At 38.4% G+C, this 25,807-nt stretch overlaps 1 protein-coding gene across 1 annotated transcript in view; it reads left to right on the top strand.

Moving 5' to 3' along the window:
- ITGA4 (integrin subunit alpha 4) overlaps positions 1-25,807 on the top strand; it is a 1,222,769-nt gene that overhangs the window by 1,114,396 nt on the left and 82,566 nt on the right. Inside the window, exon 24 of the mRNA XM_044075262.1 lies at positions 13,711-13,848. Within this exon, the coding sequence (XP_043931197.1) occupies positions 13,711-13,848 (138 nt within the window). The remainder of the gene's footprint in view (positions 1-13,710; positions 13,849-25,807) is intronic.

Here is a 25,807-nt window from a genome sequence, read left to right as displayed (position 1 = left end):
AGATAGATAGATAGATAGATAGAGAAATAGATATCTAGACAGAGAGAGAGGATTTTCAATGCCTAACATTGAAGATTTGTGTGTGTGTGTGTATGTGTGTGTGTGTGTGTGTGTGTGTGTGTGTGTGTGTGTGTGTGTGTGTGTGTGTGTGTGTGTGTGTGTGTGTGTGTGTGTGTATCATGCGGTGGGGAATCCACTTCTGAGAATAATACATTTTTGGCTGTTCTCACTGCTTCCTTATCCATATTTTTACAGTAACATCCTTTCTGAAAAACAATGATGACATCATCCTGAGAAAAGTGCACTCTGACCTCTAAGAGTCAAAACTTGTCCACCTGTGGCTGTTGGTGGTCTTTATCACTTTGTCAAATGCTTTATTTGGTTAATCCCTATTTACTGAACTCACTTAAGTGAAATGAAAGCACATTTAAGTGATAATTTCAGAGATAATTCTCCAGGGGAGAAGAATAGTGGGCCAGCTGCTGACAGTAACAAACACTACACAATTTAAAACTCTGCAAAATAGGGGTGTTTGGCCCCCAACTAAATATACCAGCTCCAACATTGCGCTAATGTGGGGAAAAGGGCAAATTCACAATGATGGCCAGCCACATCCATTCCCAAATTAAAAATTTGCTGAAATGATTGTTCACTTAAGTGAGTTTGATAAATAGTGATTTGCTGAATCAAGCATTTGGCAAAGTGATATTGACCCGCTACTATGACTAGTACAATGTTCTCTAGTGTGTGTAGCCTAGATAGGAGATTATATCCACTGTATAAATCTTGAAAATGGCTGTGTGCAATGGTTGTTGCTGTTTCCGTTTCCCCTGGAGAGGATGCATTTATGTGTACACACAACTCCCTTACACCAACATTTGTGGAAACATCCTGTATGATGTCATGCTGATGAGAGTGCACTTTCTCCCCTTAAGAGTCACACTTTTGTTAGAATGCTTGCTGGTAATATAGTACTTTCTAGACTGTGTAACTAGATAGGTAGGAGGTTCAATACCCAAGATGGTAGATGTGTGTGTGTGTGTGTGTGTGTGTGTGTGTGTGTGTGTGTGTGTGTGTGTGTGTGTGTGTGTGTGTGTAAGGTTTTTATAGATAGGTCAGATTGTGCTCAATCATCCTGCACTCTGGATAATTTTGTTTAAATCAAAGATGTCTACACCATCTCCAAAGTCCACCTTTCACAAGGGTGTAGCTATACATACTGTTAGTAATGTAATGATTACAATTTTCTATGCATTACATAAAGAAAACTTTGTTTTTTAGGCAATACTATATCCACAAATTTGTAAATGAATGTTTCAGGTAATACTCATGGGTTGAAACATAATCATTTAATGTTTTTAGAGGGAATGTGATGCAAACATTTGTTAAGTGGGGAAGGGGAGAACATTTCCATTCTTCAAATGGCAGGTGTTTTGTGTGGCATCAATAAGAGCACATAATTACAACATTAAACTGCCTGCCTACACCCCTGGTTCAACACACTGATGAGGTCTTTTTTTTTTTTTGTGAGTGAACTGAAGCTATTTGAATGTCAACATCTCTTGTAGTGGCTGCATGTCTGACACTGTCTTCTATAATATGTAACTCAATAGACAGGATGCTCAAATACAACAGTGCCTAACTTCTGCTAGTGTGACTGCAAATCTTGTCAATGATTGTTTTACACATGCATGTAGTAGAACATTTACAAGCCTTGACTGGCTACAAAAATAATGTTACCAGATAAATATCCTTGCCAGTACACTGCTGATGTTAACCCTTCATAGATGCTATATCGTGACTTTGACAGTGTGATTTGTACATTGTGTAACTACATATGTCAGATGTTGGGAGACCAGCTGTGATTGTGTCTTTCACCCTCATACTGTGTGCACTATTTTGCAAAGACATATGTGATATGTAGCTGTAAAGTGTTGTTGTGCACTTCGAATACTTTTTAGCATAAACATCCAGCTAATAAAACAGCAGTGATTTCATCCATTGAACTGTGTACTGTCTCAGTTGCAAATCAGCATGGTCATGTGCACTTGCAATTCAGGTAATGATGCTTAGCTTGTGATATGGGGTAGTTATTTGAAAAACATCCATTAATGCTCAAATTACATTGTGTCAGTGTTATTGTGACTGTACATAACAATAACACTGTTGTCAACCACATTGGCTTTGTACACATATAGATGTTGATCCCCTCTTACTAAAAGCTAGGACAGTTTGTCATATAGCAATGCTTTTATTTAGAGTAGTAATCACATTTGGTTTCATATTTTTTAAATAACAACCCAAAATAAAGAGGCAAAATTTGCACAAAGAAAAACACAACATAAACTAGCACTGTGCAACCAGTACCACCAGGAAATCCAGAATCACAAGGCAACTAATAATAGTTATAAAAAAACATGTAGAGCTTTAATTTAACAACTAATAAAAACCAAAATAAATAAATACAACCTACATAACACCCAGTGGTTAAGCGGTTTTGTCCAGTAAGCTGTAACAAGGACTTCTTCAGAACAGGAAGTAGCGGGCTCAAACTGTTTAAAAAAACTCACTTCCTCAGTACTAATTAAAACTGAAAGGGACAGATACCTGATTAAAAACAAACAGAAGCACACTGCATAGCATCAGTGAAACACGAGAGAATCAGAAAAGACACGGTTTAAAAATTAACGAATGTAAAAAATAATTGACAAATTAAAAACAACTTATTAGAAATATGGTATTAATCATATTTTAAAATTAAGTTCTAAAAAACAATAGTTGTGAATCCCAATGTAGAACCAGAAAAAAATACTATGGTCAACAGAAGTTTCTAAAACAAAACAGTGAAATTGAGGATTAAAAAAAAAAACAGCCATTGAAGTTTAGCAGCCCTCAGTTTAAGGACTAGTAAAATAGAAATCTAGTAATTAATTCCAGGGGGACAAGTGGCATCCAGGCTGATCTGCAGTAATATTCCCTGTATTCTAAACAAGTTTCCAGTGCTCCACCCTAGGGCTGGGTTCAACAATATCAAAGATAGTAAATCTAACTTGTTGAAAGAAGTGCAGAACAGCAAATGCTTATATATGACATTTTAGAAGGGTCTATATCACTTCAACAAACAGTCTATTTATCAAATCCCTATTCATCAAACTCACTTTAACAAAACCTCACTTCAACAAATGATCGTTTCAGCAAATTTCCTCACAGGGAAAGAAACTAGTGGGCCAGCTAGCAACCGTACCAAACACTGCAAAATTTTAAACTCAGCAATGTGCGGAGCTTCATCTCACCATACCTACCCAAATAAATATATCAACTCTGAGATCACAGTGGGGAAAAGGGCAAATTCCTGATGATGGCCAACTATCTCCTTTCCCTGTGATGATTCACTGAAGCGATTGTTTATTAAAGTCAGCTTTCACTAAAGTGAGTTCAGTGAATACAGATTCAATAAACAGACTGTTTGATAAAGTGATATAGACCCTTTTTTGAATTCTTAGATTGAATGTCATATAGGTATTTGTAAATTCTTTTTCTAAGAGGGCATTCAGTTTTGCCTATATAAAAGGCAGGGCAAGATTTACACTTGGCCAGTTAAACCATTCTACCTGTGTTACAGTTTCCTTTACAAAAATGAATTTGGTTGGATAAACAGTTGTCCAAAGCCAGACAGTCTAAATCCAAAATGTACAGACAATATGAGCATCTCCCTTATTTGTGGGTCCCGTGGTTTGGAGCCTTGGGTTTTTGGGTAGGTGTTTTTATCTCAGATAGGTTCTTTAGATTACTACCGAAATTACAGACAAACATGCTGCTCTCCCAACTTATTAAGGATGTCAATATTGGCTTTAAAAGTATGCAAGTTGTTTTGAAAGATGTAGGTAATCTCATGTATGGCCCACCAAGGCCCTATCCCAAGGGTCATGGCTATGACCAAATTGTCCTTTATCCACGGTTGACTTGTGTTTGGATTGAATACCCAGTATTGGTCGAAACCTTAATGGTCCTTACATAACATATATAAGAAGCGTCATTGTCTGACATGAGGGAATGAGACAACATGCTGTCTATTGTTGACATACTATAGCAATTACAGGCACACATATCTCTTACAAAAATAAACTGATGCTATACCTTCACATAACCACATATCTCACAGTTGTACTGGTACATTCATCCTATCAAATGTCATGTATTTTCTGCTGGCAAATGTTCATGTGTTCAATAGCATTGTTGGGCCTTATACTGTAATGCATGAATGACATGTATCACAGTTAGAATGTGTCCATGTACAGTGTGAGAGTTCTCCATAATCTCTTTTATCTCACAGATTGTTTACCATACATACTTCTGATGTAGTAAGTCAGCATAGGTGGATTGCCATACCAGTTGTAAGAATTCCACTGTGGTGCTTGTGGTTCATGCAGATGTCATTAGTCACTAGAGTTGCACTTCTTGTTTTTCAGTTCCTGAAGGGGAAGATTATATGAGGGCAACATCACTGCATCTAGTTATTCATATCCATTTTTATACTGGATAATGATATATAATCACAGATTGTGATTGCATGGCATTGAAATGTTTATTCAGGGCAGGATATACTATGAGTGCTCCTGTGACACATGTATTGAGTATACTGGCTTTTATAGCATACTTACGTAGAGATAGACTGGTGTTCATTTCTGGAACAATGTGTGTCCTACATGATGGAACAGCTCCCTTATCAAAGAATCAGTCATATTGTAATGCTGAATGTTATGTGGACAGTAACATATGTAGCTCCTTTCTGGTATTTGGACTAAGTATGATTGTTCATATTATATCCATACACATGCAGTCAATTCAGTTATGTGTGACAGCATCCCTTGCTATCTGATGTGGCACATGCTGTCAATACAGGGGTCTGGAGAGAGCCTTCTATAATAGGCAAAGGTTTGACTCTGGTAATAACTGTCTCTAAGGCAAATGTATCAGACTGCAGTGGCTTACATGCACTCACAGTGCCATCCTTTTGGGGCCTTTTTCATGACAAGTAGGTCATCAGTACATCTTATAGAGTATGTCAGTGTTATGCATGTTGAGGGTACTCTTTCTTCCATGACTGATATGCATATGTCTGTGACACCCATGACTGTTATGCATCTCTCTCTGATATCTGTTTGTGCATGTAAAATGACATGATGCAAATGTTTTTTAGGTCATTCCTTGCTCATATGCATTACCTTTTCACTAGATAATTATGCTCTGTATTGGGTGTCTTTCTCCAGACATGTTTAATACTGCATATGTTTTTGTCACAGTATACATCTTAATGGCATATGTATGATTCCATAAATATTTCTTACTGTATGGCAGTCTGCAAGACCTTCCATCCATTCTGTATATTCCTTTATTGCATGTTATGTAATTACCTTAGAAGTATGTATACTTAAAATGTGATCTGTGTTTATCTTTATTCTTACTATATGATTACTTAAAACTTTTTTGGGGGGAGCTTTTCTCCTCAGGTCTCTGCTGAAAAAGGGCTTCTAAGAACCCAGACAGACTAACCCGAATAACAAATGTAAAAATAAAATAAATAAATGTGAATGGTCATCAGTTGCAACACTTTCTATTGTGTTGCTGATTTTGAATTACTGTTCTGTTATTGTTCCTTGAAATTGTATGTGACCATGCCAAGTATTAGTATGTCAGACATGTTTGCGAATCATCAATGGCAGACCTGGACTCCTGACATGTAATCTAATCATTCCTGACATTGGTCACGTATGTATGTTGTTTGTTAGATTGGCATATAGCATTTACATAATCATACAACACTTGCTTGTCTATTGCATGTTTGAACACTTTAGTACTTATTTGACTAGTAGCATGCTCACTAGCTCAATAAAATAGTGTTGGACTCCCCCATCCCTTCCCCTGAACTTTCTCCTTCCATTCTTCTCTCTTTTTAGCAACTGCTAATATCAAGAGCTACAAAACTATAGAACTAGTAATGCAGCATGTGTTAGGTTGCTATTACATGCATTTTTCTTACCCCTAAGAACTGCATACTCTTAACTGCTCCACTGTCATGAGGCACACATTAATTGATTGGTTTCTACTGTGGTCTGGCACGCTGCCTCGAGGATTCTGCTCGCGCCGCTCGGGCTCTCTCCACTCCCCTACCCTACCCCAATTCTCACCCACCCCCACATCAATTACATTTATACCTTCCATATGCTCTTCCCTTTCCTGTCTAACCCCCAATCAATCACCCAGACACCTACACCAGTATCCTCCTATTCAGTCCACCATAATTATCTTCCTTCTTAATATTTTCCCTTCCTGAATCTTCCTCATTCTTCTCCTTAATAATAGTACCACAACCTTTTCCTAACATGTACTATACATCAAAACCTTGTACTACTTTAATCTCCCTTACCTCCATTCTTCTTTTCTTATCCAACACCACCTCCCTACATACTATATTCCACTCCCCAACTTCAACATTTTTCCACATCACCCATTGCACCCCACACTAATACCAGTAGTTTATCTGACATCTCACCCTCTTTATTCAACTTCCATACTTGGCACCTTACAAAAAATTAGATCTTTTTTCATCATAATCAAAGTAAAATTAATTTGTAACTAGGCCTCTCTTCATTACTCAACATCCCTCCATAATTACATGTCACTACCAGGCCCTCTCTCTATGTGGCAACATTCACCCCAACCCTGGACTAATCAACTATTCTGCCCAAAACCTTTCTTCTAATGCCAGTAACCTCTGCTTCACTAAAATTAATGTATGTAGTATCTGTAACAAAACCATCGAATTCCATGCCTGACTCTCTCACTTCTCCCCAGATATTGTAGCACTCACAGAGACCTGGCTAAAACCACATATTGCTAACACTGAAATAATCCTTCCAGGATATAATATACATAGAAATGACTGGCTATATAAAAAAGGTGGGCGTGTTGAATTAATCTACCATGACACTTTAGCTGTTACACCACATGATAAACCTATATCAACATTTGGAAATATGGAATTATTACTAGTTAACCTTCCCATCCACAACAGAAAACAATTATGTATTGCTGTACTCTATAGTCTCCCAGGTCAAAACATACCTACTTTGGAAGATCTACTATCTGGGACCACCCTCAATATATCAAATGAAACCATCATTTTTGGCGACACAAATAAAAAAATGTCAAACTCTCATCTCTAACTTCCCAGTAAATAGTATTAACTTGGACAGGTTTACTTAACTCATCTCTAACCCCACTCGTAAGATAAAAAAAACAGAATCAACTCTAGACTGGATACTCGTTTCACACCCTCAAAAATTTACCAAGACAGGGACCCTACCCAATACCTTTAGTGACCATCTTTCTGCCTATACCCATAGAACTCAACTTCAAATTGACAAATTGCATTGTCTAAGAACAACAAGGTATCTTACCCATTTCAATGAACAACTTTTCTTAGAGTCTCTAAAAACCCACAACTGGTCCTCTACCAAAGTCTTTTTAGATATTCTAGACAGTCTTGCCCCAACACGTAACAAAAGAGTAAAGCCTAACCATGCTCCATGGCTATCTAAACAAACTAAACAGTTACTTACCTCCAGGAATAAAGCCTGGAAGGAATGACATAGAAACAGAACCCCACAACTTGAATTCAGATATAATCAACTCTGTAACAATGCCAAAAAGGAAGTCACCAATGATAAAAAAGCTATTTCTCCACTAAACTCACTACCTAACAAAATAACCCCAAATTGTTCTGGAACCCACTTTCCTCTCTTCTAAATCCTGGTACTCAACACAACCCCTCTCCATCTCCTGACAAAGACCCTCAATAAATTGCCCAAGCCTTCAATTCTCATTTTATTGATACTATCCAAAAACTTGTTAATGATTTCTCTTTACAAACTAACAAAAGCATAACCGGCAACGTAAACAACAGTACACTCTCTAACCACTCCCCCCACATCAATTGTAATTCCAACAAAATCCCATCCACTTCTCTATTTACATTATAACCAGTACCCACCTCTGTAGTTCATAAACTGCTCTCAAAACTTAAACCAAAACTTAAACCAGGCTCCGCCTCTTCCGATGGCCTTTCAGCTGAATACTTAAAACTTGCAGCAGATTCTGTATCTCTTCCAATTAGTATGCTCATTAAGCGAGCAATCTCTGAAGCATATGTCCCACAACTATGGAAAAACTCAATTATTACTCCCCTTCACAAAGGTGGTAACACCAGTGATCTGTCTAACTACCGGCCCATCTCCATACTTTTACCTCATTCTAAAATTTTAGAAACGTGTATTTATTCTCAACTGCTAAAACATTTCACAGACAATAACCTACTCGCACCCAACCAACATGTTTTTTGGCCAGCACACAGCACAACAGCCTTACTGTTGTTTACCAGCACTGTATACAAAGCTCTTTATGCAGGCCTACTAACATCAGTGATCCTACTAGACCTATCAAAAGCTTCTGATACAGTGTCCCACTCAAAACTACTTTTACAACTTGAGACCGTAAACTGCTGCCCACACATGCTGTCCTGGTTCCATAACTCTCTACACAACAGAAAACAGTCTGTTAGATGGCAAAGTAAGCAATCCAATTACCTACTCAACAACACAGGCATTCCCCAAGGGTCTGTTCATGGGCCCTTGCTGTTTAACATTTTTATTAATAATCTCCATAAAGCATCCCTGCAAAGTACACTCATTCAATATGCGGACGATTCAACAGTAATTACATCCTCTAACAACATCTCAGATCTCCTAAAGTTAACAGAAAATGCATTTACTTCCATTGAATCTTGGCATAATGAAGCTCAACTGTTACTTAGTCCCCAAAAATCAAAACATTTACTCTTCACAACCAGACCTCTAACTCTAGACTCTAAATATTCTCTCAAAACAATATGGAATTTGAAATTGTAAAAACAGCCAAACTACTTGGCATCACAGCTGATGACAAACTATCCTTTGAGAATCATATACTCAACTCAATCAAAAAGACTCATTTTAAGCTTGGCAAACTCTAGAGGCATAAACTCTATTTGGACAAGTCTACCAAGTTGAAACTAACTAATAGTCTACTTCTACCCACCCTCCTCTATGGTTGCCCCATTTTCACTAACCTACTCGCATCTCTCCTGAACAAACTGCAGTCGTGCTACTATAAAATAGCCAAGTTTGTCTCCAACATGCCAACTCGCACACATCATTGCCTGGCCATTAAATCTATAAACTGGTTTGAGTTCCCTCATTACCTACATTACTCCCAACTTACTCTCACCCACAAACTACTAAATAATCCAAACTTCTGTCCATCCCTTCAAACTGTAATGCAAACACACACCCCTACTTGGTATCTTAGGTTCTCCAACAAACAGCTCTTAACCATGACTAAACCCAACAAAAGGGCTGGACAATGTCTCTATTCCCATGCCATTGCCAAACTTTGGAATGCGCTCCCTCTCTCTTATTCAACTAGACTCTTTAAAAACATTTAAATTTGCACTAAAAGAACGCCATCTCAATAACCTTGTTTGTTCTTCTCATATAATTAAACCACCTTAAATGTTTTGGCCACTATACACTACAAATACTTTTAATAACTTAATATAGTTGCAATTTACACTATCTGTCTTCATATCCAATCTCTCTTGCTTTCTTTATTTCTGTGGCTGAATAAACAGAATTGATTAAACAGTATTCTTACTTATGAGACTGTACAAACAGAATTACTAAAAATCTAACACACTGGGTTTATTTTTCTTGTATTGTATACCTTTAAATATGATTTTGTCTTGTATATCTACTTTAATTTGTATTGTGTAAAAAGTTTCTTGACTCTCAAAATTAAGCTGATGTTACGTAAAAAACTCTGTGATTGTATGGAGCTTTTCTCCCTGGGCCTCCACTGAAAATGGGTCATTGGCCCAGTGGACTTTCCCGGTTAACAAATGTCAATAAATAAATAAACACCTTTCCTATTGGTGTCACCATCATTTCTTTGCATAAGCATGTCCATTTCTGAGTTACCTGACATAACAGCTGTTCAGTCCTTTTGTTCTTGTGTATACATGGTGAGATGGATAATGCAGCAGTGATGTCAGCTTGCATAGATCTATTCTGTGTATATATACATACTTGTACTCAATAACTGCATTCTTTGCATTCATCCCTTAATGTATCTTTCATCCTTGCTAACTGTTATCTCAAGTCAGCATTTAATTAACGTGTACCACATTTTCACTCCACTTTGTTTCCCTGTGGCTTTATGCCCCATGACATCCTTTATCAGCATGTCCATTATTATTTATGTGCGACATTCATACTAATTATCATTAGATTAATCTTGAAGGTTTTATATCAGAAATGCTTCTTATACACTTTCGTCATATTTGTCTATGGGATGTGAGTACACTTTAAACATTTCCTCTCTCCAACATTACTACATCATTATAACACATTTTTTGTAACAGTTCCACTATTTCACTTCCCCTTATTCTGTATTGTTTCTCTGTACTTACTCTTAAATATGCCTGGGCTACAGCATATGCTCATATCTGAACATTGCCTGTATGCAATCTGTTTTGTTTACATTGTGTGGTGGTGCTTGCAAGCACCTTTCCGTGGCCTCATATGAACACTATTGGCTGGCCACAGAATGGTGCTTGCAATCATAAAGGCATGATGAGCAGCATGTATATTCAGTTAGTGCTGCTGCTTATCTCACTAACACACTTACATCATGTAGGCTTAGTGCAAAGCCTACACAATTGTTAATGAATCCAAAGGGTTATGTGCCTACTAAAGTACATACAAAAGTATACCTTTAATAATGTTCTCCTGAAAGTAAATAGAATCAGTAAGAAAAGAAAAAAAAGCAAATAAACAAGATAGAGAGACAAGATAGAGAGAGAGAGAGTAAGAGAAAAGGCTAACCAGAAATTATGCTGGAATATAGAGTAAGATATTTCATACATAGAACTACTCATACAGTGAATTCTAAAATCCTAGTCCACTACCTGTTTGAGTGATAAAAATATTTTTTATAGTGGTGTGTAAGTTTATAAACCTTAACATATTTAATAGTTATTTCTTTAAAACTAGACCAGGACATATTGTTCTGATTAGCACAGTTTTGCATTATGTACAAATGGATTAGCATAAAAATGGATACAAGTATATATCGGTCTTGCTGAATTAAGTTGGTTGGAGGAATGTGTAGGATCATAAAATCCATAGTGAAAATGTTTTCTTGATAACCTAAGATTTGTAACTCAGATTTTAGTTGAAGCTTGATTTGGTGTGAGTGTTTAAAGCTCCAGAGTATATGAATTAGTTCAGTAGTGGAAAATCACATGCATTACATCTTGGTGAAGTACCGGGAAAAAAAAAAAAAGGATGCAGAGGAAGTTATGTGAGCATTATTTAGTATCATTACTTGAGTATAGAACAATTTTTGAGACGGATGTGTTTAACATAGAATATTATTGATTTATGTATTGCTTCAATTGAAATGTTTGGATTAATGTTAATCTAGTAAGGCGTAAAGGCATTATTGTATTTGATGGCAGAGATTAATGTATATGTGTTTGAAATAGGTTTCTGTGATTGCAATGTGGAGTGTAATTGGTTGTTGTGATGATATGCGGTATTGCCACCTATGCCAGGAAAAGTAGGGTAGTGGATGTGTAACATATGCCAGCACAGCTAGCTGGAATTTGTAGAGAAGTATATGTTATTTGTATATCAAACTGATTTGTGCAAATGCTTGTGTTGAAAGATATATTTGTAAAGCTGCTTGTGTCAAAAATGTACCAACGGTGTGCCCTGCTGGACAGAAAAAGAAATATACATCCATTACATTAAATGTATATGGTTTAACACACGATAATGGAAGAGAAGAGGTTAATCTCAAAATCTGAAAATGGTTTGAAATTAAATTATCTGGCTTAGGCCATAAAGATTGTATCTTACAGTTCTCAATGCAGCCAGAGGTAAAAGGTCTGTACTGGGAAGCTTCCTGCATTGTCTTTGCTGTTATGGAAGTGTGGATGTTTGAAATTGTTTTATGACCTCCAGGAGCTGCAGGAGATCTAAGCAAGGCTCTGTGTATGTATTATTGACACGTATGTGATTAATCCTGACAGCTTCCAGCCAAGGGGGGTGGCATGGAAACCAGAAGTCAGATGACCTTATGTATGTGATGTCACTCTGCAATCCATCACTAAAAATTATATTTTAATACTAGGTGAGACTGTAGTATCATAGCACTTTGTTATTGGAACCTGACAAGGAAAGACCCCTCACCTACATCATCTTACCTTGCACTAGTAATTGAACAAGGGGATAGTAATTCTTTCGATCTATTAGGAAAATATAGAGAGAGAGATTAGTTAAGTATTTTTTTCCTGTATCTGTGTGAATCCATTAATCTGTGTTATTTTAATGTTTCCTGTGATGAAACTCTGGTGTTTATTTTAAATAGATATTCCATATTTTCATGATATTTTATTATTTATGTTTGAATTAATATTAATTTCACTCAGTATAATTGGGTACCCTTTTAACAGCCTTAGACATTGGAGTGTCTAGTGGCAATAACTACCCTATAGTCTGGGCAGAAGGGGACATAGCTAGTAAATCTGTGTCGGGCTTTCCCAGGTGTGTGTGCATGTGTGTGTGTGTGTGTGTGTGTGTGTGTGTGTGTGTGTGTGTGTGTGTGCGCGTGCGCGTGTGTGAAGCACTCATTTCACAGAGGAATAGAGAGAGAGTGATGGAGAACTTAGCTTGGACACTCAGAGGAGGTCTCAACTCTACAGCTGTGCCTTTGTGGAGTCTTACTGGGGTTCTGGAGAGAGAGAGAGAGAGAGAGAGAGACTGAGAGAGAGACAGAGAGACCAGCCCCTGGACTGAGTGTGGCCCCTGTGTGCTCTTAAGGGAATTGTGCATGATGCACAGGATTGTATCTGGAAATACTGGGTGTATCCATTTTTTTCCCAAGTGAAAGTCCCACTCCAGTCTCAGTGGTGAGGATTCAGGCTCCTTGATTACTGGCCCAGAGTGGGGAAGTAACAGTTATATATATTAAGAGCATTAAGATCTATTTGTGTGGAATCAAATAAATTCTTTAATACATAGCATTAGGAAGATTTAGTTTATGTATTCTTTTCTCTGATGAGAGTTGTTTACATTTTAAAAAGTTGATAACTCATGTATCTATGATAAGAGGAAGGGAAGAAAGATACAACCAGGACATAGTCTCACCAGGAAAAGACATTCATAAAGAGGGTGAAACGTATTGTTGTGATTTACTGTTACAGGAACCATTCTTTGAAGATCTACTGCTATGGTAAGCATCTTAACTCAATACAGTCGTGTGAGCCTCCATGTGTTTTGGCAATTACTTCCTATTGTGCCTCTACAGTGCAGAGCTGAACTTTCTGCACTTTCTGTGAAATGCTGTCAGTGTTGTCTGTGTATGGACTCTTTTAATTATTTACATATGTGCACTATTTTAACTATTTACATGTGTGCAATGACCCAGTACCGCATATATTAAATTGCTGCCTGGAAATTCTAAGTGGATTGAGTAAGGATGATATTGGTGTAGAAGGATGGCTGCATGTATCAGAACTCTGTAGTAACTATATAATTTTATTTTTTACAGACTACTGTTGGTGATTGCCAAATTATAGATGAGAATTTTATTCCAAATGATTTTGATGACTGCACTACAGTAAACAAGTCAACGACCTTTCTTGAAGATGTAGTAGATTTTTTCAGTAGTCCTACCAGACGTATTATTGTAAGTTTCTAAATAAATCCTTCATTTTTCACTGTCAAGACTTGATTATAGTATTTTATGCAAAACAGGTAAATTAAACCTGTGTATTTTTAAACGTATTTATTTTTTGCTTTTCTTTCCCTCATATTTCATTATTACGAGATTGACCCTTGTGCTGTGCTCACGCTGAGTCAACCAGCTACTCGGTGCCCTCTCTGAGTTATTCCTGTAATCACTGGAGCTGGTCACAGAAAGCAGGCAACAGGGTTTGGCATGTCTCTCCTTATCTGGGGGAGGACTAACTATGGCCTACCTTCTTACTCCCCGCTTCCCTTTTTGGCAGTGTGGTACAGTCCTGTGGAGGAATGCAATTGAAGATCCGCTGCATATTGTCCCTCCTCCATGGCAGCTGTGCCAAGTTCCACTGTCCCATGCTGACCTTGCTTGCAATGGCGATGTCCCTGGCCTTACCAGGGATCATTATCTGGAGACACCCATGTATCACGATCCCTCCTTCCAAGGATGGGCAATCCTGTCCCTCCCTGCCAATTGGTCAGATGCCTAAGATGCTAATCAAACCCAGCTTATCTGTGTCTTCCTCAGGGCTTTAAATGTCTGTGCCACTTGAGTGGCCAAGTGTATCTTTAAATATAACTCTAAGAGTGTATTCTCTTGTGATCTTTGATGTGTGATATAAAATACTGTTGTTACCTTTTGTTTATCATGAAATGTCAAACTGCATAGTTTTGGTAATCCAGCAGCTTTGATTTAATCTGGTCTACATTGGATACAAAAATGTTTCTTTTGAGTAAAAGTAGAGACTTTCTCTAAGCATTTCAGTTTTAGGTGCAATGGCTTGACAGTGCAAATGTGCTGTAATTCCACATTACAAGAGGCACTTTTAAGCGCACAGCTGCCCACATAAAATAGCACAAAACAAACACTACTTAAATGTACACAGTATTCATTCTGTTTTTCGTTTTTTTTTTAGTTTATGGGCCGGATTCATGAACACCTACACTAAGCATATACTAAGTGTTTACAATCTGTATTCAAGAAAACCCCTACCACATTTTTATGATGTGTATTCACTCAGAAAGATTATACTGTGTAAACATAATCTACACTTTGTTTCAACCTTTATGAATCCCCCTCTGTATTTAAGATTGCAAGAAAATTAGTAGGAAAAGTAAAATTAGGAAGAAGGTGGAGAGGTTTTCAGCCACATATTAACGTCGTCATCACAAATCATATGCATATTATGCTGTGTTATTAAGTGGCACATCCACATTTCCAAATATGCACATTGGATGTCTTTTTGCTCACTTATGCACCTAGTAGATTCACTGGATACATTTCGATGAGAAGATGACAAGCACCAAGTGGTTTTCAAGCCTCCTAGAGTCATGTGTCTGAAGGCTAGATACATGAAGGCTTCTCACCAGTGGACATACAGGAGCACTTCCTTTGTACCATTGGTACAATTTATTCCATTTTTGTATCAGCTACATGATGTTGATAGACTGAAATTATTTTGCTTTGCAATTATGCCAGCTGTATGCATCTATTATCACTCACAGCTGTATTGTAAATTCAGTGGTATAAGTATTCTTAAATCAGACAGATCCAATTCTTTATTTTTATTTTAGTCTTTGTTGACCAGTTTAGGCCACAAAAAACTAGCACCTGTTTTTAGGTATGACCTAGACACACTGTATTTATCACACCACTTGAAAGAGGCTAGATGAGTATGCAGAACAGCCAATTTGTAACATTTTTCTTTAAATCACTTAAACTAATACTAGTATGATATGAACTGAGACCTTGTCTGGAAGTAAAGCATACACTAGGAGAAATGTAAATTCCTATTTCATGGTACAGGTAACATTATTTCTTAAAAATACACTTTCAAACAATTCTAGGCTTTTATACGTGTGTGTGTGTGTGTGTGTGTGTGTGTGTGTGTGTGTGTGTGTGTGTGTGTGTGTGTGTGTGTGTGTGTGTGTGTTTGTCTGTGTGTCTGTGTGTGTGTGGGTCTGTGTGTGTGTGTGTGTGTGTGTGTGTGTGTGTGTGTGTGTGTGTGTGTGTGTGTGTGTGTGGTGGGTCTATATTATATCACTGAACGATGAATAATTGAACCCATACAAGCAAAACCTTACAATCTCAAAAGCTCAGAAGAAAAAAAAGAAAAAAACAATTGAAATAATACATAAAGTAGGTGGCTTTGCCCCCCAACTTAAATATACCAACTCCGAGATCGCACTACAGTGCCGAAAACAGCAAAATAACGGACATGGCCAAGCAAATTCTTTCCCTGGGAAAGAATTCTCTTAAAAGCTGCTTCACTATTTTGCGTTTTCGTTGTTTGAAGTTTGACCAAGACGCATCTGATATAATGCGCCTTCGGTCATCTAATAGGAACCAGTGTGTGTGTGTGTGTTTCTTTGTGTGCCTGTATGTCATCTGGCCCTCTTCAAAAGGAACCTTGATGATTGGATGGGAGAAAGGAAATTCACCCTGGGGATCACATCAATCGCCCTGCTAGACAGGGACCTAGGGAAGTAAATAGTGTGGGAAGAAATAGCCAGGGAATTGTTATGACTAAGCTTGTATAGGCCCTAGGGCCAATAGCCTAGTACCAACCTATGAATAATGAGTTCAGACACTCAGCATTCACTTTTTACTTTGAAAGTCACATACATTATATTTTATCCTCCATATCTCAATCTCTTCTGCATATGCAACACTAACTAAAGAAAATCCTTACACTACCAAGCAGCAGGAATACCTTTACCATATCTACCACAATTCCTTAGCTCATTCATGCAGTTATACCACAGCACAAACCACATAAGAAAAGAGGCAGATGTTAGAAAAACTGACCTTGGAGCTTTAAGAGTGAATAGTCAGCCCTGAATAGCCAATACGGCGGAGCTTGTTGATGTCATGCTACCAGAGAAACACCCTTTTGTAAAAAGCTGGAGATCTACTCCATACTTGCAGAGATTTTGAAGCATGAGATCAGTCAAAGAGTGCATGGCCTATTGCAAACTAGCAATAGAGGGGGAGGACTGTGCACTCAGTATAGAAGGCATTGTACGGTGACAACTTTCCAAAAGAAAAGGCAGTGAGAGTATATAAAATCTCACAGACTCCCACAAGATGATATCTAAATTCACCAGCTAACTCTTTCCCGCTACAGCATCCTTATGTGCTGGCATCCAGAAGGAAACAAAAGAAACAAAAAAAACAATCAGTGAAGCAGTGCTAAACAGACATAGAGATGTGCACTAGAAAAATAACAAATAATCAGAACTCATAGTTTGGACTGTGTGGGCATATGAAAACAAAAACTTTGACTTTCAAGATAGTTTCCAAAACTTATACTTATTGCTATGATGTGGCTTGAAGCCTTTGTTCTTATGTCTAATGATGTGTGTTAAATAAATTCGTTAGAGTCAGACTGTAAAAATCATTGAGTTATTCAAAAACAATGTCAATCAATAACAAACAATAATGCAGGAGAACTTGAGTATCTTAAACTCTAATGTACATTAGGAGGCAAAAAACCATACACAAGTTTGTACAGAATTTTGTCTAGTTTTATTCACAAAAGGGCACCATTTTTATATATGTCATTATCAGTTTTGCCCACCTCACTGGCGTGGTCAGTGACAGGGTCTTTACATCATAGTAATTCATAAAAAGTGCTGAATTTGTGTTTTTCAAAAAGTCTTTTTCCCATGTGAATGTTACAGCCTTGCAAGCACCTGGTCAGTCACGATGACCTCCTGAGGATGTAGCCAATTCAAGGTTCTCTGATTAGTTCGAATACAATAGATGTATGTCTTCTTTAATGCCTCTCTTTGTCTTCCTCGTTTCTTAAGCACTATCAGAGATAGTCGACAAAACTATTCTCCTGGTGGAAGCAGGAAAGAGGATACACATGCGAACAGATTTATTATTTTCTAACTTTGCAAAATAATCTTTACTTGAAAGACATGAGCCAGGCTGTGTTTGCAAGCTGCCAAGGTCAAATTTCTGATTACACTGCAGCTTGTGCTTCAAGCAATAATATGCAGGTTTATTTCTACTATTATTCTAGTAAGACAGAATTAAATGCATTATATACTACTTTCCAAACTTTGTTCTCTTTTATGGATTTAAGTACATTTATTCCTAACTAAAGCACACATTTCTCTATATATTTGACCACACAACTTATATGTGTTTGAATGTTTGAATACACATTTTCCCAAGCAGCATACATTGTAAATATATTTTCTAAGCAGCATACATTGTAAATATATTTTCTAAGCAGCATGTAGATTTTTCTAACATTCTCCCTCCTGTTAATGCATTTAATTCTATTTGAAACATAAACAGTATTATTTCATTTCTTAGCCTTTTCCTCTCAAGGACTCTCAGCTAAGTAAGTCATTTGTTTTATATTTCAGATAGACTTTCACTTGGTATTAACAAATTCAATTCCATATCTTGGTACATAGTTTCAGTTACTGATACATCAACTAAGTCTTTAACTAATTTCTTCACACAGGGTATCCCGCAGCAGACACATGCTCCAATTATGAGCAGTACCACACAAATTGCAATCAGAATGTTCATAAGGACCGACCCCCACCCCCCAAACAGATTCTGGAAAAAGTTCGTCAGTGGGTTTGGGCCTGGTTCTGCCATTGCTGACACCTGCTGTATTACCTCCAGGTGATCATTAATTTCATGCTGGTTGTCTGGAATGTACGCACAGCATTCTTCTTTGATAAGCGCGCACACACCTCTCGCCCGCTAGGGTGAAGTCGAGCCATTCGGTTCTGTAATACAACTGTTCTCATTGCATTCATTTCATCAGTCACAAGTTCAAGAGCGGAAAAAGTCGCATTGCTCATTACTTGAGGAGTTTTGACAATTTCCTCAGTTCCCAAATTGATTTGACTGTCCGTAGGCTGGGAATATCCCAGCCCAGGATATAACACTGTCACTCAAGTCCATATGGGTCAATTTTTCTTTGTCCTTCACAGACGAATGATCCTTCCAGCTTGCTTCAATCTTACCCACTGGATTAGTAGGTTTTCTGACTGTATTTTCGGCTTGCTGAGCTACGTCTCTCACATTACGTATTTTACCCAGGGGCAATTCTGCAGTATGTCTTATGGCTGGAACCAGATAACCCAATAAAAGACTGCCGGACCAATTCTCAGGTAACCATTTATAGGCCTTTTTCCCACAAACAAAATAACAGTTTTCTACTTTTGTACTGATGGGTTAACCCTGAATGAAACATTTTCTTATCTATAACAGATAATTGTCTATATATTTCAGGAGTTTTTTGCACATCTCTCAATGTTGTTTTCATCAAGCTTAAGTACGAACCATAATTGCTACAACTAGTACCTTGGTCTATAGGTTTTATATAACATTTGTAAGACACAGTTATGTTACAGTTACTCCAACCAACCTGGAGTGTATCATTTTAACAAAACAAACAATTCCTTTCTGAGTAACAGGCAAATATAATGCCACTTTGTCTTGTGATCTCACAGTGCCTGTGTCAAATAACAGGTTTTCCCAAGTTTCATTTATTCCCAAGGGGACAGCAGACATCAAAAGTCCTCCATATGCTGTGGGTATTGCAGTACAAACCCAGCAATTTGAAACGTTCATAGTCTCTACATAAACTCGTTTCATAGCCAGGTATGTGTTAAAGTTTGGGTGCCAGTCTATAGCCAGTCCTTCATCACGTTTTATTAATTTCACTTCTGTAGTTATATGCAAGAAAAACCATAACAACATAAAGGTTACTACAAACATAGTTAATAAGTGTATGATCAGTAGGCCAGTGAACCAATGTCTCTGGGGTTGTTTCACATTTTTATTCATTCTGCCTCTGGCCATCCTGTTCCTGTGGTATGTCCAAACTAAATTTCTTAACAGGTTTGCAATGGGTTAAATGAACCCAAGATGATCTCTCAGCAATTCTCACTGCAGTGGGTGTTGCCAATAGTACCTGGTACGGACCTTCCCACTTTGGACTCGCCCAGTTCTTTCTCTTTATGATTTTCAGCCAAATCCAGGACCCGGGTCAGCACGGCCTCGGTTTTGCTTCTTGTTTATCTGAAAAGAGTTCAACTGCAAAACAGTCTTATTTGTTAATAACTTCTTCATATAACTAGCTAATGAGCCATCGGCCTCCAGCTCTGCAGGCATGAGGGCCTTCCATTGTGGCACACAATATGCCCTTCCAAACACTATCTCAAAGGGGTCAAGCCCTTTACATTTGGAACAGTTCTCATGCTCAGCAGTGCTAAAGGCAGACAGCAAATCCAAGTCTTTTGAGTCTCACTCATTAATTTTCTCAACTTGTTTTCAAGATTCCATTGTACCTTTCCACCAGCCCTGCTGACTGAGGGTGATAAGCACAATGGTTTTTCAAAGAAATCCCAAAAAATCTCCCAAGCTGCTGTATTGTCTGATTCACAAAATGTGTCCCATTGTCACTATAAATTCTTTCTGGTATGCCAAATCTAGGAATGATTTCTTTCACTAGGGCCTTTGCTACTGTTGCTGCATCCGGATTCCTGGTTGGAAAAGCTTCTACCCATTTTGAAAACATATCTATGATTACTAAACAGTATTTTTTCCCTTCACATTTGTTCAGTTCTATGAAATCCATACAAATAGTATGGAACGGATAGGGTGGTGTTGGAAAGCTCCCTCGCTTTGGTTTAAATGCTCCCTGTGCATGATGTTTGCTACAAATATGACATGTTGCACAAAATTTTTGTGTATAATTCGTAAATCCATATGTTTGGAATGTTTTGTTAACTAACTGTACCATCCCTGTTGAGACATGGCTCTGCCCATGACTCAACAAAGCTGCATATCTAAATAAATTAGATGGCAATATAGGCTTTTTCTCTTTGGAGATGTACAGTCCCTCTTCAAGGATTGCTCCTCGTTTTATCCACTTTTGCTTTTCTGCTTTTGTAGCTAATGTCTGCATTGTTTTTAACATTTCTAAATCTAGAGTCTCAGAAGGTTGTAGTTCTTCATTTAAGAGCACAGTTTCTGGGTCTGAGGCAGCTTGCTCGCAGCTGCATCAGCCCGAGCATTCCGAAATTCTATCTTGTTGTTTTGTATGGGCTGCACATTTACAGATAGCTATTCTGGTGGGTAACTGAATAGAATCTAACAGGTTCAGAATCAATTGTGCATGATTAATCGGCTTGCCAGTAGATGTTATCATTCCCTGTTTTCCATTGTTGTGCAAAGACATGCACTGTAGAGAAAGCATACTGACTGTCAGTATATATGTTAACACATTTGCCTTTCGCTAGAGTGCAAGCACGTCAAGGCTATCAATTCTGCTGCTTGAGCTGACAGGTTATGTTGAAGGGGTTGTGCTTCTATGATTTCATCATCAGTCACTACTGCATAGCCCACTAGGTTTTTCCTGTAGGACCTCGTCTACAGGACCCATCCACAAAAATGTCACCTCTCAGCTAAAGGTACATCAGTAAGATCTTGTCTGGGTGTGGTTATTTGTTCCATTTCCTGTAGGCAGCTGTGCGTGTGCCATCCACAGGAATCGGAAGTAATGTCGATGGATTTAATGTTGTACAACGTTCAATTGTCATATGGGGTTGACTCAATAGTATGGTCATGCAAGAAAGATGTCTGGCAGGGGATAAAATGCTATTTTTCTTGCAGTAAAATTATCGCAACTGCATGAGGTACTCTCAACGTGAGAGGATGAAACAACACCACTGAGGCTGAAGCTTGCACTGCCATAGCTGCTGCGACTACTGCTTAGGGTGGTAATGATCGTGCCACGGATCTAACTGTGATGAATAGTAAGCTATGGGCTGCTTGCCGCCATGTTGTTGCGTCAGTACTGACGTCATATATCCCGCCTACAATCTACAGTTTGGAAAAATCTCTTATGGTAATTGAAGCCCTAAAACTAATGATGAAGCTATCAGTTGTTTTAGTCTACAAAGGCTGCCTCTGCTTCTGGAGTCCAGTGCAGTGTTTCTTGTGCTGCCATTGGTGTTTTAAATATTAAATCAGCCAATGGAGCCGTTTCTAAAGCATAATTGTATCCAACTTCGACAAAATTAGTCGCTCCCAAGAAGGACATCATTTCCTTTTGGTAGTTGGTCTAGGTGCTTGTAAGATAGCTGTTTTCGATCTTCATCTAATGTTCTACCTTCTTTGGATATCACATATCCCAGGTATTTAACCTGTTCTTTCCAAAGTTGCAATTTATGTTTGTTCACTTTATGCCCCTGCTCAGCTAAGAATTTCAACAATGCTATTGTATCTTCCCTACACTGCTGCTGGGTAGGGGCTGCAAGCAGGATGTCATCTACATAAAGTAGTACTTGGCTGCCCCCTGGTGGAGAAAACCCTGCCAGGTTGCTAGCCATCTCTTGTGCGAATATTGTTGGACTTTCACTATATCCCTGTGGTAGTTGGTACACGATACCTTTTGCCCTGAAATGTAAATGCAAACCAATGCTGGCTGTCAGGGTGGATAGGTATTGAGAAAAATGCATTGCTAATATCTACCACGGTGAAATATTTTTGTTTGCGGCTTCAAATCATTTAACAAGGTATGTGGGTCTGGCACCGTAGGTGCTCTTGGTAATACCGCATCATTTACAGCTTGTAAATCTTGTACCATCCGCCATTCCCGTTTGCTTTTTACAGGAAATAGAGGAGTATTACATGGTGAATCTAAAGATTCCACCAGTATCCCTTTCTTAAGTAATGCCATTATGATAGGTTTGATTCCCTGTTCCGCATCCTTGCTCAAAGGATATTGTCTTTTCTTGGTCTAAAGGCTGATTTTGGTGTAATAACTACTGGCCCTGCTGTTGAATAAGTCCTACATCTGATTTTCCTGTTGACCAAAGAACATTTGGTATTTCACTCAAAGCTTTTCTTCTTCTTCTATCAAGAACGCCAGTCAGCTGTCTTCACTCTGTTGTAAGTGTACAGCTGGGCGTGCTAACCAATTCAGTTTTGCTTCTGTACTCCTAAGTCCGATAATTCTGAGTCAGTTAGTCTCTCCCATCCTGTCACTTTGTCACCCAAGTCTACCCACCTAACATTCTTGTTTTTGGTTAGGCTAACGTGTGGTAGTTTATTGGATTTGTACAATTCCAAAAACTCCTGAGGTAACGAACAACTCACTACACTGTTGCCCTCAGTGTCCCAGTATAGGGTCCGTAGTATCAGTCTATTTGCAGGATTCCTGAACAACTTTTGTTCGTATTCTTTATCAGGTCCTGGTGTGCTACAATAATATAGGGTACAATGTAATAAATGTTGCTGGTCAACATCGAGTGGAAGCACCTTGCTGGTGGCTACATTCATCAGTTCCTTGGTCACTGCCCCTGGACCGGTTGTAACCAGATCCTGGCTGTACCAATAATAAGCCTCACCCTCCGACCGCACTACAAAAGTATCAGTTTGTCTCTGTGCCTCCATACCGTTCATGGTAGGGACTACTGCTATGCCAAAAAGTTGCATAAGATCTCTTCCTAATAAGTTCATGGGGCATTTGGCAGAAAGTACTATTTTACTTCTTTGGGTCATGCCCGGCAGGGGTCAGTTATTGCTATATCATGGGAAAGTGGTTCCCTGTACAGCTGTCCGTTTGCTGCTTTCACTAATATGTAATCAGGTGACTCAGAATGTTCTAACTTTGAAGGATGTATCAAAGTTCGTGATGCTCCTGAATCACACAAAAATTTCACTTCTCTCCCTTCCACCAGAAGTGTAACTTCCGGGTTCGTGTCTGCTAAATAGAGCTCTAAGCTCAGTAATGCCAGATCTAAAACTTCACTTTCCCCAACTTCTACATCCGGTTGCATGTCATCTGTTTCTTCTAAGGTATTTACATCATCCCCTGCTCCTTACTCTCTCCTGGCGGCTGCTGTGTAGCCTACCTGTCATACAGTCAATCCTCATCTTCCTTATCCTTTTTCCACAGGTGCCTTGCTCCTGCAATCCCTTGCCAAATGTCCCTTCCTTACGCAATTGAAGCACTCACCTCTTTTCTTGCTGACTTCATAAATTTCTGAGTTTCTGTCAGAGCGTTTATTAACCTGAGTATTTCGCCTACCCTTCTTGGCCGTTTGTACTACAAAAACTTCGCACCGTGCCTTCAGCTGTGAAGACCTGCTTTTTTTCTTTTACTGTTAAAATGTTTTTCGCATGTCTAGCATACTCTAACAAGGCTTGAAGCCTACTTGTTCGGTGATCTATCATGTGCTTCGTGATGAAGCTATTGATAGCAATACAACCTTTCAAAAATGCATTCTTTAACTGCTGTTCATATGAGCTATCATTCTTCTGATTTTCAGGAATAGGCATGCCACTATGGTTATTAAAACATTCTAATAATCTACCATAGTATGCATCCACTGTTTCATTATCTTGTTGTACACATTGGTTAATGCAAGTCCAGTCTGCCCTAGGTTTCCATTTTTCAGTAATGCGGTCTGTAAGACCCTTCAATCTAGCATCTAATTCCGTCATTATGTGGGAGTGGCCTGTGTTCATTCCAGGCACCACAAATCATGTGCCAGTCCGGACCTAAAATTTGTCTAACTACTCTTTCTACTTCTTCCCCATTTAAGTGGTAACTTAATCTCATGCCCTGTAAATCCTGTAGAAATTTCTCAAAGTTAATTTTTGGATGGGGAATTCCTTCTGTAGCTTTTCGGATGTCTTCCGGTGTCCACGGTCTATATACTAAGAGAGTTGAGGCCTGGCCCTCCTGTCCTGCCTGTGGGTTAGGTACTTCTATTAATGGACAGATTTCCTCACTCTCATCTAATAAATTTCCGCTTGGTTGAACATCTATAAGTGTTTGACGTGTTCGGGATCTAGTCCCGATAGGTTCTCTTACAAATGGTTGTCTTAATATCCCTGTTGTCTCTGGGTTCCCGCTTCATATTCTAAGTAAGGCATCGGTGGAGGTGGTAGAGGGACCGATGCTACTATTATGTTATTATCCTCTTTGTCTAAAAATAATGCCTTTGCTTTTTATTTTTCTGTTCCTTCGGTTCACTTCCTCAATCCACCTATGTGCTTGAGGAACACCCAACCGTTGTTGTTTTTGCCTGACCTTCCAGATTTTAACTGTTTCAAAAGTTTTACTAATGACATTTTATCTAATTTACCATCAAAGTCATACTTGTTAACCCATTTTGAAAAATATCTCACATTATCAGCTCTCTGTAATTGCATGTATTTTGCATCTTCTGTTAGTCACGTGACCCTTTAGTGCACTCATTTCCCATGACTCTGAAAGAGAAAAAAAAAGGAGAGAGAGAGAGAGAGAAAAAAACAGAACTGTTACGTAACCCTTTCGCTGGTACCACGTGGTATCTTATACCAAGTATTCACAGTAGTGACTAGAATGACTGTTTACTTTGCTTTGTTTTATTTCCTGATCTATGACTCAAGATACAATACTTCGACTACCTCTCTCCCTGCTATCACAAACCTTAGCAATAGCACAGTGTAACCTGGTCCCCGATCTAAAACAAAACAAAGAGAGGAATTCTGCTTACCGAGCCTCCTGCTTATGTTTGATATGCTTTTAGGACCCAGTTTTCCGCCGCCACAGATCAGACAAGTGGACAGCCTCTTTGGGCACGACAATTCAGTCGGAGGTCTTTCCTTCTTCAGATTTGGTACCACCTATATATTCTGACCTGTAGCTTACCAAGGGAATTCCGGCTCGAAGGACCAAAATGTTAAATAAATTCGTTAGAGTCAGACTGTAAAAATCATTGAGTTATTCAAAAACAATGTCAATCAATAACAAACAATAATGCAGGAGAACTTGAGTATCTTAAACTCTAATGTACATTAGGAGGCAAAAAACCATACACAAGTTTGTACAGAATTTTGTCTAGTTTTATTCACAAAAGGGCACCATTTT

The sequence above is a fragment of the Protopterus annectens genome, chromosome 6.part0 (assembly GCF_019279795.1).
Source record: "Protopterus annectens isolate FY-2018-M chromosome 6.part0, PAN1.0, whole genome shotgun sequence".
Lineage (NCBI taxonomy): Eukaryota > Metazoa > Chordata > Ceratodontiformes > Protopteridae > Protopterus > Protopterus annectens.
Note: the sequence above shows the minus strand (reverse complement) of the source record. Positions and strands in the feature narration are given on the sequence as shown.